Consider the following 14,037-nt stretch of genomic DNA (forward strand, 5'->3'; position numbering starts at 1 on the left):
GTAAATATCTACAGATAAGAAGCAAGTGATGTAATATTTGAAAAAGTTTAAAGTTTGCAGAAAGCATTGTGCTCGCTTGTTGGTATCCACATATTATAAAAGATAAAATACACCCAAACTGTACATATTATAAGGCTATATTTTTATCTCAGGGTTCTGGTGACATGTACAAACCACTTGAGCTTTGCTTTCTTGGTTTATATTGCCACCAGAAACCCTTGATAAAAATACAGCCTTATATTGTACAGTTGGGTATAGTTTATTTTCTCCATACATCATGTACTGCATTTTATTTACACACATACCCACAGAAACATGTACATGCATAACATAACTTTATTAAAAAGGTAAGATATCAATAATGCTGCATTAACAAAGTAATACATTGTAACATAATACAGAAATTTCTTTGTTAGCAATGAGCTTTCTAAAGAGACACCTATGAGAATGTGAAAACCCCCTATAAAATCAGTATTTCCATGTTATAATTTATGATTCCCAGACTGAAAATTTCAGCTCTTGGTAGTTTGTAATATTTTATTTTCATGGAATCCTTTTTAAGTAATCAGAAAATTTACCTTCAATATCCTTTGCCTACATTTTCTATAGATAACCTATATTGGGGGAAAAAAAAGCTTTATTCCTAAGTATTCAGAGTGTTGCATAATACACTTGAAAGCTAAATACAATAAGTAAAAATCACAATATTACTGATACAAAAATATAACCATTTTAAATTTTTGAGCAAGCTACTGTATCTTAATTGCTTACTTGGAAAAAAGCTATTTGGCATAAAATAATTTTCCAGAATCTTCTTTACTGACTAGTGACTGCAATGTCAATAAAAGATAAACTAATTTTTATTCGTATCTTTTAAACATCTCCAACAATTTGAAAAGAAAAGCTGTGAATAGGCAATTCAATAGGCATTTCCTTTTGAATGATTCTCAATGTGTTTAATTAACAACTGTTTACGTAAAACATCATTTCAACAGTTCAAACATCAAAGAAAAACAGGAGAATCTTGGGCACCAATCCTGGCAGAGGTACAAGCTTTTCAATCTGGACAAATACAAAGCGAGGCAGGAACAGGGAGGTGTGTGCTGAAGCTTTTGCATTTCATTTTGCTCTCAGAAACACGCAAAGGCTTCAGACTGCCGGCTGTCCCCTCTGTGAGCCAGATGCTTCCTTAGAGGGGCAGTTGCACCTAACATTTGCCATGCCCCTCCCACTCCCTTATCCTTGCTTTAATGGACATTAAAAATAGAACAAAACAGGACTGGAGATGGGAACAAAATACATGCACAACAGGCACAGTCCGCTGTACTCATTCTGCTGTAAAATGTAAAAACAAGAAAGGGCATACAAGCTGCGTCCCCTAGGACACATCCAGCTTTTTTAATATAGTAGTGCCACCACACATTTCACTTCGGATGTTGTATTATATTTATATGTCACTCAAATATTTACCATTTTCCTGAATTCTACTGTGTGTTCTGAAAGCTTGTTATAAGCCAAGTATCTTTGGTTATGTGTTTTGGCTGTATAACAGCTGTGGCTGAACTGCATCAATATGCTAACTTTTCTTTCTGAAGCTTTTCATGTGACAAAAGCCACTGTTTCAGATGAGTTCCTCCTCCATAGTTGCCAGTCTGTCCACTGCTACAAATCACTCTGTGGCATGGTATTATAATCGGAACCTGCAAAATATATATGCATATGAAAATAAGGAATCTGAAATGTCTGTCTCTGTTTTCTTGAGATCATTATGAATTATAGTTCTTGTGTTTCTCTGGACAGAAATGTAAACCACACTTTAGAGAGCCCTGGTTGGGTGTCAGTAAGACCAGGGCACTGTGCAGGAGCAAGGGCTGGCAGAGTCAGGCTCCACATACTGCTCACCCATCTCTGATTTATCTGTGGTGGACGCCATCTGCTCTCCATGTCCCCTGGCTCTCATAGCAGACTATGGGAGCAGTAGATGTGGGAAGACAGCCTCTAGCGCACAATAGGTTACCACCATGGTCCTCAACCAGGACTCTGGGCCCCCTTGGAAGGCCGTGAGGATGTTTCAGGGGGTCCATTAAACATGGCCAGCATTAGAATTGCTAGGGCCCAGGGCAGAAAGCCAAAGTCCCACTGTGCAGGACTGCAATTCAGGGCCCAAGCCCCATCACCTGGAGCTGAAGTTAAGGTTTGAGAAGCTTAGCTTTACGGAGCCCTTTGTGACGTGTGGCCCAGATAATTTACTTTGCTTGCAACCCTTTTACACTGGCCCTGACTTTTATATGCAGAAACACAGTTGTAGTTACACAACTAGACTATGGAGTTTTTATAACATGTTTGAAGTGAAGAGGCTCAATAAGAAAAAAAGGTTGAGAACCCCTAGTTTACAACAGCAATCACTTTTACCATTCACCAGTTAGGCTATGTCTACACTACAGAGTTTTTTGCGGAAAAACAGCCATTTTTCTGCAAAAACTCACCAAGTGTCCACTTCTCAAGCACATTTTTGTGCAAGAGAATCGAAAGAACGGAGGGTTTTTTTGCGCAATTGGTAATCCCCTTTCTACGAGAAAGAAGCCTTTTTGCGAAAGAGTTCTTTAGCAAAAAAGCGTGTGTAGACGCGGAAGAGGGGGGTTTTGAGCAAAAAGAAGAAAGAGGAAAAAGCACAGGTGCCCTGGTGGCCATTCTGTGCATACCAATCAGTGCTTACTTTCGAGAGTGTGTCCATGCAGTCTGGATGCTCTCTTTCGCAAAAGCCCATCGCTTTTTCGGTGCGCTTTTGCAGTGTGGACGTGCTCTTGTGCAAGAAGTTTTAGAGGAAGATGTCTACCAATAAAAGCTTCTTGAGCAAGAAGCCTGCAGGCTAGACGTAGCTTAAGTGAGCAGAGAAACCAGACATGAGTAGGCCACTAAGAACAGAGGGGTTAGGATGGCTACTAATACACCATTAAATTACTGGCGACCCGGACTCAAATATTAAGTTACGAGTTTGTATAGTGGCCATTTGCTGTATTAGTACATGGGCACGTCAGCTGCCAAGTCCAGGACTGATTGCTGGCTCACTGAAAGGAGGCAGACTGGGAATGCAGTGGATGCAGTTCACTCAGACCTTGCAAGCTAGGAATATTTATCACTCAGTGCTGCCCCCTCTGGGCAATTAAGCTGTGACATTGGTGAGTTCTGAAAAGGAAACCAGTTCCGAGCAGAAAAAATAAACAGTGTTGAGTGTAGGGATAACAGATTAAAAACCAGGGGAAATGGAGAGATTGTTAGGGTTCTTAAAGAGGAGGCAAAGGTAAAAGCCATGATAACTATTACATGTTACATGTTCTCTGAAAAAAATGCAATTGCTCGGAACTCCCTGCACCTCAACACCACAGACTCAAACACACAAATGGACAGGTCAGTGATAGACAATGGGTTAGAAACACATTCTTAAAAACATAGAAGAATTCAAACAAATGTAATCGAAGGAGTCCGGTTCCTCTTTAAGACATTAATTGAAAATGATGTGATGAAACAAATAGGCGAAGCACAAATTTACAGCATGTTAGAAGTGTAAAATCAATTAGTGTCATGTTGCTGAGATTTCTGCAGATACCTGTAGTATGTGCCTTCAGTTGTTTGTGGTCACTGTTTTATCCAGTGCTGAATAAAAATGCACTTCTTATACGAGAATTCTGACAGCTGATATGAGAGAGTTTAACAGGTGTTCTTTATCCCAGAGTCAGCACAAAAACAACCTGGTTCTCATGGTAACAACTTTTCAAATTAAACAACAGAGTAAATGGGCCCAGAAACACCATATAACTTGTTAGTGGATTTGTTAATGACCCATTGGGTGGCCTTAAATTACATACCCTTCTATTGCCAAAATCTGCATTTTGGAAGATGGTAAAACAGGTTTTTCAGCTGACTCTCTCCCTTGCATACTCCTTGGTAGTGAAGAGAAGACTATATGAAGACGGAGAAATATATTCTATGTCTGTGCTTTTTTTTAAAAGTAGAGGTATATAAATCATGCAGAAATGACACAAATACATGAAGGTATCTTTGAAACAGTTTAAGAGTTGGTGAGGAGGAAAGAGAGAGAGTAAAGGGGACTGATTCTGTACTGAGTCAGATCCCACGCAATCCTATTGAAGTCATCAGCTTATAGATCATCTCCTGGAAGAAAATGTGCATGCACGTGAGAGACCCTCCTCTCCTCTCCCGATCCTGAGTTGCCAATGAGCAGCACTTTGCATAACAATGGAGAGAGGGAGACAAAGGCAATTTTAAATTACCTTTATGGTCTGTTAATCCAGGGGCCATCCATGTGCTGGTCTGGTCCCTACCATAAACTAGAGCAATTTGAAAACTAACTCAATCTATGTCTGCTGCCACATAACTCCACCACTCTCTGACAGTCTGGAATTGTTGGTGCCAGCGGTTGGGAATTGGTTGGCACAGCATCTGTTACAGTATCTTTAGGTCACCTTAGAATTCTCCATTCAGAAAGAGAATCTTCTAGTGTCTATCACTTGCGGCACCTTTGCACAGTGAAAGGACTGCAAAGCTTTTCTAAATCAGGGCAGGATCTAGACCATACTGTAGAAAACAAAGAGTTCAAATAGATCCTGGTCCTGCAAAGCAATGCATCTACATAAACATAAGTCAACACAATTCCACATGGAAGAAAAGGAAGATCACATTTCAGGGCCTGAGATACACATATCCATATAATTTGTTGATGTTTCTCCAAAGCTCAAAGAAGCATGTAGTACCTCATGAGCATTCATCAGCATGGTAGCATAACGAAAAATAGGTATTTAATTATGAATATTTGGTTATGCCAAAAACAATTTTCCAAAAGGAAAAAATAATAGTGACAGAATAAGGACAATACCTACTGCTTTGTGTAAGATCTAAGTGCTGTAGCAATGGGTGCATTATAAATACCTAAAATACATAAAGAGAACAGAGTTGTTCTAGAAAATGGGACGTTTGCCAGGTTTCCTTTTGCTACTACGTTAACAATTAACATTGTTGACTAGTGTATAGAGCACTGCCTTGGGACTCAGGAAACTTGAATTCTAGTCCTAGTTTTGCTACTAGTCTTCTCAGTGACTTCAGACAACTCACTTCAACTCTTTATGCTTCAGTTTCCCATATGTAAAATGATACTTCTTTGGTTAAAATATCTGAGAACTTCACAAAAAGTAATATGTACAATTATTATAATAATAGCCCAGTATCTGAGTCTGTAACGCTGACGTACACAGCCACACCCCCTGGCTGTGTACGTCAGCACCCCGCCCCCCTTCTCCTCCTGCCAGGGCGCTCCGCTGAGCACTGCCCCGTTCAGTTGGGCCCTGGTGGAGGAGCAAGCTACGGCAAGCGGCCGTTTGGGGTCCGCGCTCCCCATGCGTGGGGAGCGCAGACCCCAAATGGCAGCTTGCCGCCGCTTGCTCCTCCACCAGGGCCCAGCTGAGCGGCGATTGCACTGTACCGCTCAGCTGGGCACCGATGGGAGGAGAAGGGAGGGGGGGTGCTGATGCACATGGCCAGGGGGCGTGGCCATATACCTCACCGTCCTCCATTCCCCTCCCGCTGTGGCACTGAGTGCTGCGCTCCTCAGCCAGGCCCCGGCGGGGGAAGGAAAGAGGGGTCAGTGACGTATGCGGCCCCGCCCCCTGGCCGTGTACATCAGTGCCCCGCCCTCTTCTCCTCCCCCATGGCTGCCCTCTTCATTGGGGTGGGGGGGACTGGCCAGGAAGGGAGCGGTGCTGGCCGGGAAGGGGGGGGCCTGGAAACAGTTAATGGGGGGGGCAACGGGGCTGGCCAGAGGAGATGGGGGGGCCAACGGGAAGCAGGGCTGGTCATGGGGGGAGGGGGTTGGGTGGAACAGGGCTGACTGTGGGATATGGGCCGGGGGGGGAATGGCTGGGAGGGGGCGGGGCTGGCTGGGAGTAAGGGAGGCGGGTAGCACAGGTGGTGGGGATCAGGGGCTGCGAGGGTGGCCGGGAGGAAGGGGGGGCAGGAAGCTGAGCTGCCGGACACCTGGCAACCCTACTGGCCCCTCCTCCCCTGCAGCGCCCCGGCTGAGCATGCAACACACAGCTGAGCCGCCACAGAGGGAGGGGGAAGGGGGCAGGGCAGTGATGTACATGGCCAGGGGGCAGGGCCATGTACGTCACCATCCCCCCTTCCCCTCCCGCTGTGGCGCTCGGGAGTGCTGCGCCCCTCAGCCGGGCAGCTGCAGGGAAGCCAGCAGCGCAAGGGGCCATTTGGGAGTGGGGTGGTGACGTACATGGCAGGCAGCACTCAGCCGCGCGCCACCGTAGGAGGGGAAGAGAAAGGGGGGCGGGGAGAGATGGAGGGGAGGGAGAGGCAGGAGGAGAAGAGAAAGGGAGAGTGAGAGGCAGGAGGGGGAGAGGAGAATGAAAGAGACAGAGAGAGAGGCAGAAGGCAAGAGAGGCAGGAGGTGGAGGAGAGCTGAGAGGGGGAGGCAGTAGGAGGAGAGAGGGTATGTCTACACTACCCTCCTAGTTCGAACTAGGAGGGTAATGTAGGCATACCGCACTTGCAAATGAAGCCCGGGATTTGAATTTCCCGGGCTTCATTTGCATAAGCGGGGAGCCGCCATTTTTAAAACCCCGCTGGTTCGAACCCCGTGCAGCGTGGCGTACCGGTAGTTCGGAGGTGTACCGGTAGTTCGGAATAGGAATCCTAGTTCGAACTACCTAGTTCGAGCCCCGTGTAGCAAATCCCGGGCTTCATTTGCAAGTGCGGTATGCCTACATTACCCTCCTAGTTCGAACTAGGAGGGTAGTGTAGACATACCCAGAGAGAGATACGGCGCGGCGCAAGAGACTGGAGGCTCAGGAGAGAAGACCAAGGTGGAGGAGAGACCGAAAATCCTGTCTTATGACAGGCTTTTTGGCTAGCTATTATAATTAGTTAATAGCAAGTCAATCTGAGATTGATTTTGTTTGTACCCTAAATAACTTGAGAAACTGTTTTTTTACCTTTTGCTCTGCATCAGTTATAACAGAATGTCAAGGGTTTTAGAAAATGTACTTGAAAAATATATAACATACTGATAATGTAGAGAAATATATGAGTATATAAATGCAGTTTTTAATTAACAATATTTACCTATAAATCTTGAAATGCACATCATAAAACATTCAGCACATCATCTTTAATTTTATAACATTTGTTTTGGTAACTGGAAAGTATTTCAAATGCAGTGATGCAACTGTGAAAGGAATGAGGCACTAAAAAGTGCATCCTTCAAGATGCTGAACATTGTAGATTCAGAATTATCTGGTACAGCTTTCTTAATCTGTATGAACAGATGCAAAACACTATACTGATTAATTTTCTATTCCACTTTGCAGTTTTTCTGTTATAAGGCTCCAACTATGCTTATTCAAGTACTCTATACTTAAGAATATGACCTGACATCTCAAAAGCTGCAGTGTGCTGAGTGCCCTTAATATTCAGCACTTGCAGGATCAAACCCTTGAACAGAAATGGAAGGCAAATGGATTTAAAAATACTGATGATAGAAAGGAAATAGGATAATGGATATTACATATGTTGTTAATTTTTAAAAAACATTTAGATCTATATCGTATATAGTATATGGTGATATACAAATTTGACTGATCTTGTTCACAAGTGGCAAGGCCACAAATGAATCATGCAGGTCATCTCCAAAGAGCATCAATAACATTTGTATAGACTACCATCACGTGTTGTTTATGTCACACTTTAATTAAGTTACTTTTAAAATTAATATTTTTTATACCTTTTCATTCATAAAATCTACATTAGTTACTAATTACACGTCTTGGAGTGACATTGTAAATGGTAATAATAAATTGTAAAAATGCAGATATTTAAATTAGCTTTTTTATAAATCAGGGTGTTCTGATGCTAAGATCATATACCTTGCAAACCTCTGGGGCTAGGCATGACTCATCTGATCCAGCTCTTTTTGTGCTACTCAGGTGGTAGCAAGACTGTAGCTGGCCAGCTGCGAATTCCCTCAGAGAGATGGGGAAAGGCACAAAGCTCTGCGAGTGTAAAGTCCAGTCTTTTGCCAACTTCCCCCTGAAGTAGAATGTGTGTTCAGGTGGAAAAGGACATGTCACCAAATCTCAGCTGGAATATGATCCTTTGGGGACCACAGCCAGCTGGCACAAGTTAAAGCAGTCCATAGGCTGCTGTAATTCACCCTGGGGCTGGCAAAGATCATTCTATAGAGCGGAAATGGGATCCCTGATGGCCCACCACCAACGTGCTCACGTATCATGCAAATCTCACCCAGATGCTTTATATATAAGAGGAAATCTGGGCGTCTCACATCTCCAGTGGGATGCACCTTCTGTTCCTATCTCTGAGAGGAGCAAGGTATTAGAACATTGGCACTAGTCCAAAACAGATTATAGCCAGTATAACTTGATTCCTGCTTTTAATCTGATCCCTCTTTTTTTGGGATAGGGTGAGAAAGCATTTAGGAGTGTAGGGTAAGAAAGTGTTTTGATGCCAAGTTCTTTTTATTAAAAAAATTGCTACTGCTGGAAACCAGAAGTAGTTCTGGCAGAAACGCACAGGCAAAGTGCAAGCTATGAAATCAAAGGTGCAAAAACAAATACAATTTTATTTACAGTTGTAGAAATAAGACAATTTATGCCATGTTTGTCAAAATGCATGATGTGCATATGATTTGTTTGTTATGTACATGTGTGTACATATCATTCTACACAATGCAGGAAATAATTAAAGAAAATGCATTACAATCACCCAGTAATTTAAAAATATTGAATATCACTTCAGTTCAGTTTAATTGTGGTGACAACTTTCAGACTACAAAAATAATTAAACGTGCTAAAATTTATTAGAGCCCTAAGGACATTTTGCAAGGAATACACTATCCTAATCTTCTGCTTTAAAACCCCAGCTACGCGTAATGCAATTTTTATCAATAAGCAAGCGGTTCATAACATTACATCTCCATTGAAATCTTCATGCTGTGAAATCTAATTCATCCAATACATGAATCCATCACTTACACAGACCCTATCTCAAATGCTATAAAACTTCCAAACCATAGATTTGTCTCCAACAAAAATAACATGAAGGGGCCCTTCAATCAATAATGGAATTCCTCTGATTCAGGTACCAGCTGAATATTTTCTCCAACTTTGCTTTTGTTCTTCTGGGTAGCGGCCCACAAGGGAAAGAGCTTGTTTTCACTCGCAGCCTCATCAATACCTAAATCCTGGTGAACAAGTGACACTGAGAAGCTGTAATCAATAGCTCCCTGTGCGTTTTTTCTTCTGGTCAAATGGTTCAGCACTACTGACAGGCCTGACACTTAGAACATGATGCTAAATCTTTATCAACAGCCATCTAGGTGACTGGCAGAACAAGACTCGGGTGGTCATTAACGCTTATGGCAATCTGTGAATAAACTAACTCCTCAATAATGCGTTTGTTTAGAAAAAGGTGGGGAAAAAACTCTCCGCACAATGTATTGATTGCCTCTAAACTGCATTTAGCAAATTCTGTCTGAGGATGAAACAGAATGGTGTTCAACTGTGGTGCTCTGCTTGTTAAGAGTTTTCAATTTGACGCAATAGAAAACTGACCATCCTAGTACACTGGTTGATGGACTGAATACTTACAGAAAGCTGCCAAACTGTCAAAAATAGATCAGTGAGGCCATAATGGAAACAGCTGAAATATCAAGTTATAACATACAACAAAAATCACACTTAGCAAAAAATCATCTTTCAGTTTTCTCGTGTCCCATTGCTTTTTCTCCCCTATTCCCTGATAGAAACAAATACTATAATATGAACCAGCATGTGTTCAAGTTTATTGCCAGCCACCTAAGGAATTAATGCACAACTAGTTTTATGCATTTGTAACATTTTAAATCCATACTTCACGATCTTTTCTTAAATGCACAATTACTCTGTTCAATCTTGAATGTTTCAAAAATTTTGGTTGAACAATATTCTTGACTTATGTTAGATCGATAGTAGTGTCAACTTATACACTTAGTTAGGTTTTAGCCTGAACAGTAACATAAGCAGAAAGAATAAAAAGAGACTTTATACAGTTATTGCTTCTGTTAACAGACCACTGAAGACATCTTATTTAAGTCATAGAATAGTCATTTATGATGGCCTTGGACTAATCAGCCCAACATTCCGTATCTCCCATGAGCCTCTGTGATTTCTTTTTGATCCTACTATAGTATTCTAATGAGATTTTTTAATTGAACTTTATGGGTTCCCTTTGAGGACCACAGACCTCACAATCAATCTAAACTGCAGTAAACTATTTGAAGTTTTTCTTCCAAAAGGTGAGCCATGCCTGCCATGTCCTTGGCATAATTTGAAGAAAAGATGTTGCATCTCTCAGCTGCTGCCGGCACCTTTTCCACCTTCTCATAAAGTTGAAGGTCATTGTATGAATTATGTGAAGCAACCTAACTACAAAGGAAACTTGTACAATATACACTACAGAAATTAAGCACCAACCAGACATGCTTCATGGAAAAGTATTTAGTTATGTGGTAGCAAATGTAAGGCATATATTTTTTATTACTATCTTTGATTTCAGTCATGGTAGATTTTATATATAGTTATTTTTCTAGTGATAATACAACTGACAACCCTCAAGAAATCATATTTTATAATTGTAGTGACTCTGCTCATATTTGGAAAGACATTTAAGTAGCTTAACAGTGTACGAACAGATTCATCAGACAGGTTGCAAAATAATGCAGGTTTCTGAATACTGTTACTAGTACCAGCCAACAGTCAATAACCAAATAATGTTAGCAAACAATTGCTGATATCATATATTGTGGTAAGTATTTTGCATAGATGGTACATGAAGGACCATATGCTGTATTCAGTAAATTTTAAACCATTATATTATGTACAAAAATCTGATAACTGACAATGGCTTTTGAAATTGCACATTCTTTTCATGAATATCCTTAAACTCAGGACACATTAGGGGACACACAATAATAACACTTAGCTCTTCAGAATACTGCAAAAGCAGCTGATTTATGCATTTTTGACACATTATATAGGAGCATTGACTACTCAAAAAGGGCATTTCCATCTTAATAAAGATATGTATATTATTCATGTAACAGATGTAATGCAGCTCAGGTATTTCTTATAAGGACTCAACTGGCAATTTCACCAAATTATTTAATAATATTTCAGAATAGTAGATTTAAAACATCATTACCCTCCCTCATTGAAAAAAATCATTTTTAAACAGTTAGCTAGTGCACAGTGAAATATATGTCTGATGATGTGCTTGTGAAGTTTGAAAATGCAATACAAAAAGCATATTAAGAATTTTATAATTGCATATGAGACTTTCATGTGAAACAATCTACAAACACAGAATACCATATTTTGTAAATACACTGTGCTGTACTTGACAATACAACTTATTTTAATATGATAGATTGCTTTCCAATACAATATGGTGTACATTAAGACAAGGCAATACAATGCAAACCTACAGGAAACAGTTCTCAAAGAATAACAATGTAGTTTTGTGCAAAAGGATATGTAATTGCTATTGCCTAGAAATGTACCCAGCTTTGCCCTCAGGCTGCAGTGGAGCAGCAGCATCCAAAGTAGTGGTAACAGCAGGTTGAGGTGTGAAAATTCCTGCTTTTTCCCCTGTGAGCAAGGATGAAAATAGTTCTGAAAATATACAGCAAAGCTATGGCAATTTTTAAAAATGGGGTTCGATCTTATTTTAGTTATTTCCATCACATGCTGCAGCTACAGTGTTTTCTGTTCCTGACACAATACCACATTTTAGCATACTGCAGATTATTGCAGTGCATTACAGAAAGGCAAATACTAATACAATACCATGCCAACATTTCACAATAGAAACTTGCTAATATAAAATATTAATATTATTATACTGTAATGATGCTACTGTCTTTTTCCATATGCACACTTTCATTGCAGATCTCCTATATCTGTAATTAGAGATCCCATATACATTATACACAAGTACACATGCATAATTTTATTGTATTCCGAAAGGATTGTCTTTTTGACACATCTCTGTTATTTTTCCTTCAAATCTGCATGCTGTTCTTAGAACTACAAGTCCCAGTATGTGGGTCAGCTATGCTAGATTTCCTTTATAAATCAAGATAAATATGCACAGTGTATGTGGCACTGTGAAAAGCAAAACTTTATGATTTGTGTATGTATAGTCACCTCCACTTGCAAATACAAATTTTTGTATTCACTTTCCTACCACATTTTGTCTCTCTTATGTACCCTATTAAAGAAAAGCCTGAGAAAACTGAATATAAAAATAACATGGAAGGTCAAAGATTACAGAAGCTACGATTCCAGAGAAATAAAGACATAGTAAAGTATGGAAAGATACACGTTGCTGAGGGCATTTGGTAACGAGAAAAAACATGCTCAAGAATGACTGAGAAGGCCGTACTGTTATTAATAGAAACCAAACAAAATGTCTTTGTAGGCGGGTAGCTGTGGCATCAGTTAAAAGATGAATAGGCTATAACATCCCTTTTACTGTACTTGAGTAACAATGAATGATGAAATCAATGTTGTTCTATAAGCCCAAAAAGCGTGGCTCCCACAGATGATACGAGGATCTGACTATGGCCTGCACCTACGTCATTCTGACATGGGCAGTGAGTATAAGTCCTAGTCTGTACTAAGGAGTTTTTTCAAAATACCTCTCCCCCCCCCCCCCCCCCGATTTTAAAATAATAAGTAGAATGTCCACACTACGAAGCCTGTTATTTCAAAATAACGGGATTATTATTTTGAAATCTGTACTCCTGTTTTCCTCAGGGAATAATGCTTATTTTGAAATTGTTACATCGAATTTGTGTAAATGTGAACGATCCGGTGCTGCTAATTTGAAATAATTAGTTGCCAGAAGCCTCTCTCAGCTGCACTTCTGACGGCTCTGGACACACTTGTCATCTCCATTGCTCCCCTTCTCTGGCAGAGCTTAAAACTCCAGGCTGCAGGAGAAGGGCTTTTGCCATGAGGCCAGCTCTGCCAGTCCCATGCCACACAGCAGCAACTCAAGTGCCATGGCAGATCTCAATGCTTCTTCAGAGCCTCCCACAGCTGCCAGCACTACTGCAGCCCTCTCCATTGCCACTGGCCAGAGACACAGGAGAGCTCCTTGTCTGAACTGGTGTGGGTATCCTGGACCTCATCCTGACAAGGCCAGGGAGCAGAGCGGATGCTCTGGGGCAGCATGCACATGTACCACTAATATGACCAGCTGGATGCCATCCTTAGAGGAGGGGCGATCATCTCCCCCCACATCGTCGTCGAGTCTGGCAAAGGACATGCCCAGCTCCAGCATCCACAAGGGCGCGGTTGCGGAGGAGGAAAAGGAGGCTAGCCAGGCAGCAATGCCCACCAGCCAGGACCTGCTCCCCACCCTGGAGCGAGTTCCCCTCTCCCAGGATGTCTCCCTGGCATCTGATGTTCCCAGTGGAGGAACTTGAAGTGAGTTCTATAACTTTCCCTATTTACATGCAGTGACAGGCGGTGGGCTGTGAGGGGCTGCACATGCCTCACTCAGCCTACTTGGCCTGGGGGTCGAACAATAGCCTGTGCACGTGGGTGCATATGGAGTGCCAGTCTGGAGCACTCAGCCCCATGCCTAGCCAGCATCCTCCCATGCCTGTGTATCCCCAGGCCATGGGTATAGCAATGCTCACCTGGGACATCTGTGCCACTGCAGGAAAGGGCTTGCTGGCTAAGCAACATATGATATGGCCTTGCTTGAAGCATATCACCATCTTCTGAACCGAGACCTTTGGTGTTGGCTCAGAGATTAGGGTGAAGCTTCTTACACAGTGTCTCCCTGGATGACTGCCCTTGTAAATTTTCTTCACAGCTGGGCCAGCTTAGCATGTCCTGCACTCCCTAGGCCATCTGCCCAACTGTGGGATCCACAGGAGGAAGAGAACCC

The 14,037-nt window shown here is 41.8% G+C and overlaps 1 protein-coding gene across 8 annotated transcripts in view; it reads right to left on the minus strand.

Annotated features, from left to right (window-relative positions):
• Nucleotides 1–322: 322 nt before the first annotated feature.
• The window catches only part of MGMT (O-6-methylguanine-DNA methyltransferase), a 325,802-nt gene continuing 312,087 nt past the window's right edge, over nt 323–14,037 (minus strand). For 7 of the 8 annotated variants that reach the window (XM_075935256.1, XM_075935257.1, XM_075935252.1 and 4 more), the window contains one exon: nt 9,287–11,723. In XM_075935256.1, the coding sequence (XP_075791371.1) occupies nt 11,274–11,723 (450 nt within the window). In that variant the 3' untranslated portion in view covers nt 9,287–11,273. Of the gene's footprint in view, nt 1,701–9,286; nt 11,724–14,037 lie in introns of those variants that run through there. The other variant, XM_075935258.1, reaches the window with a different exon arrangement.

The sequence above is a fragment of the Pelodiscus sinensis genome, chromosome 8, assembly GCF_049634645.1.
Source record: "Pelodiscus sinensis isolate JC-2024 chromosome 8, ASM4963464v1, whole genome shotgun sequence".
Classification (NCBI taxonomy): domain Eukaryota; kingdom Metazoa; phylum Chordata; order Testudines; family Trionychidae; genus Pelodiscus; species Pelodiscus sinensis.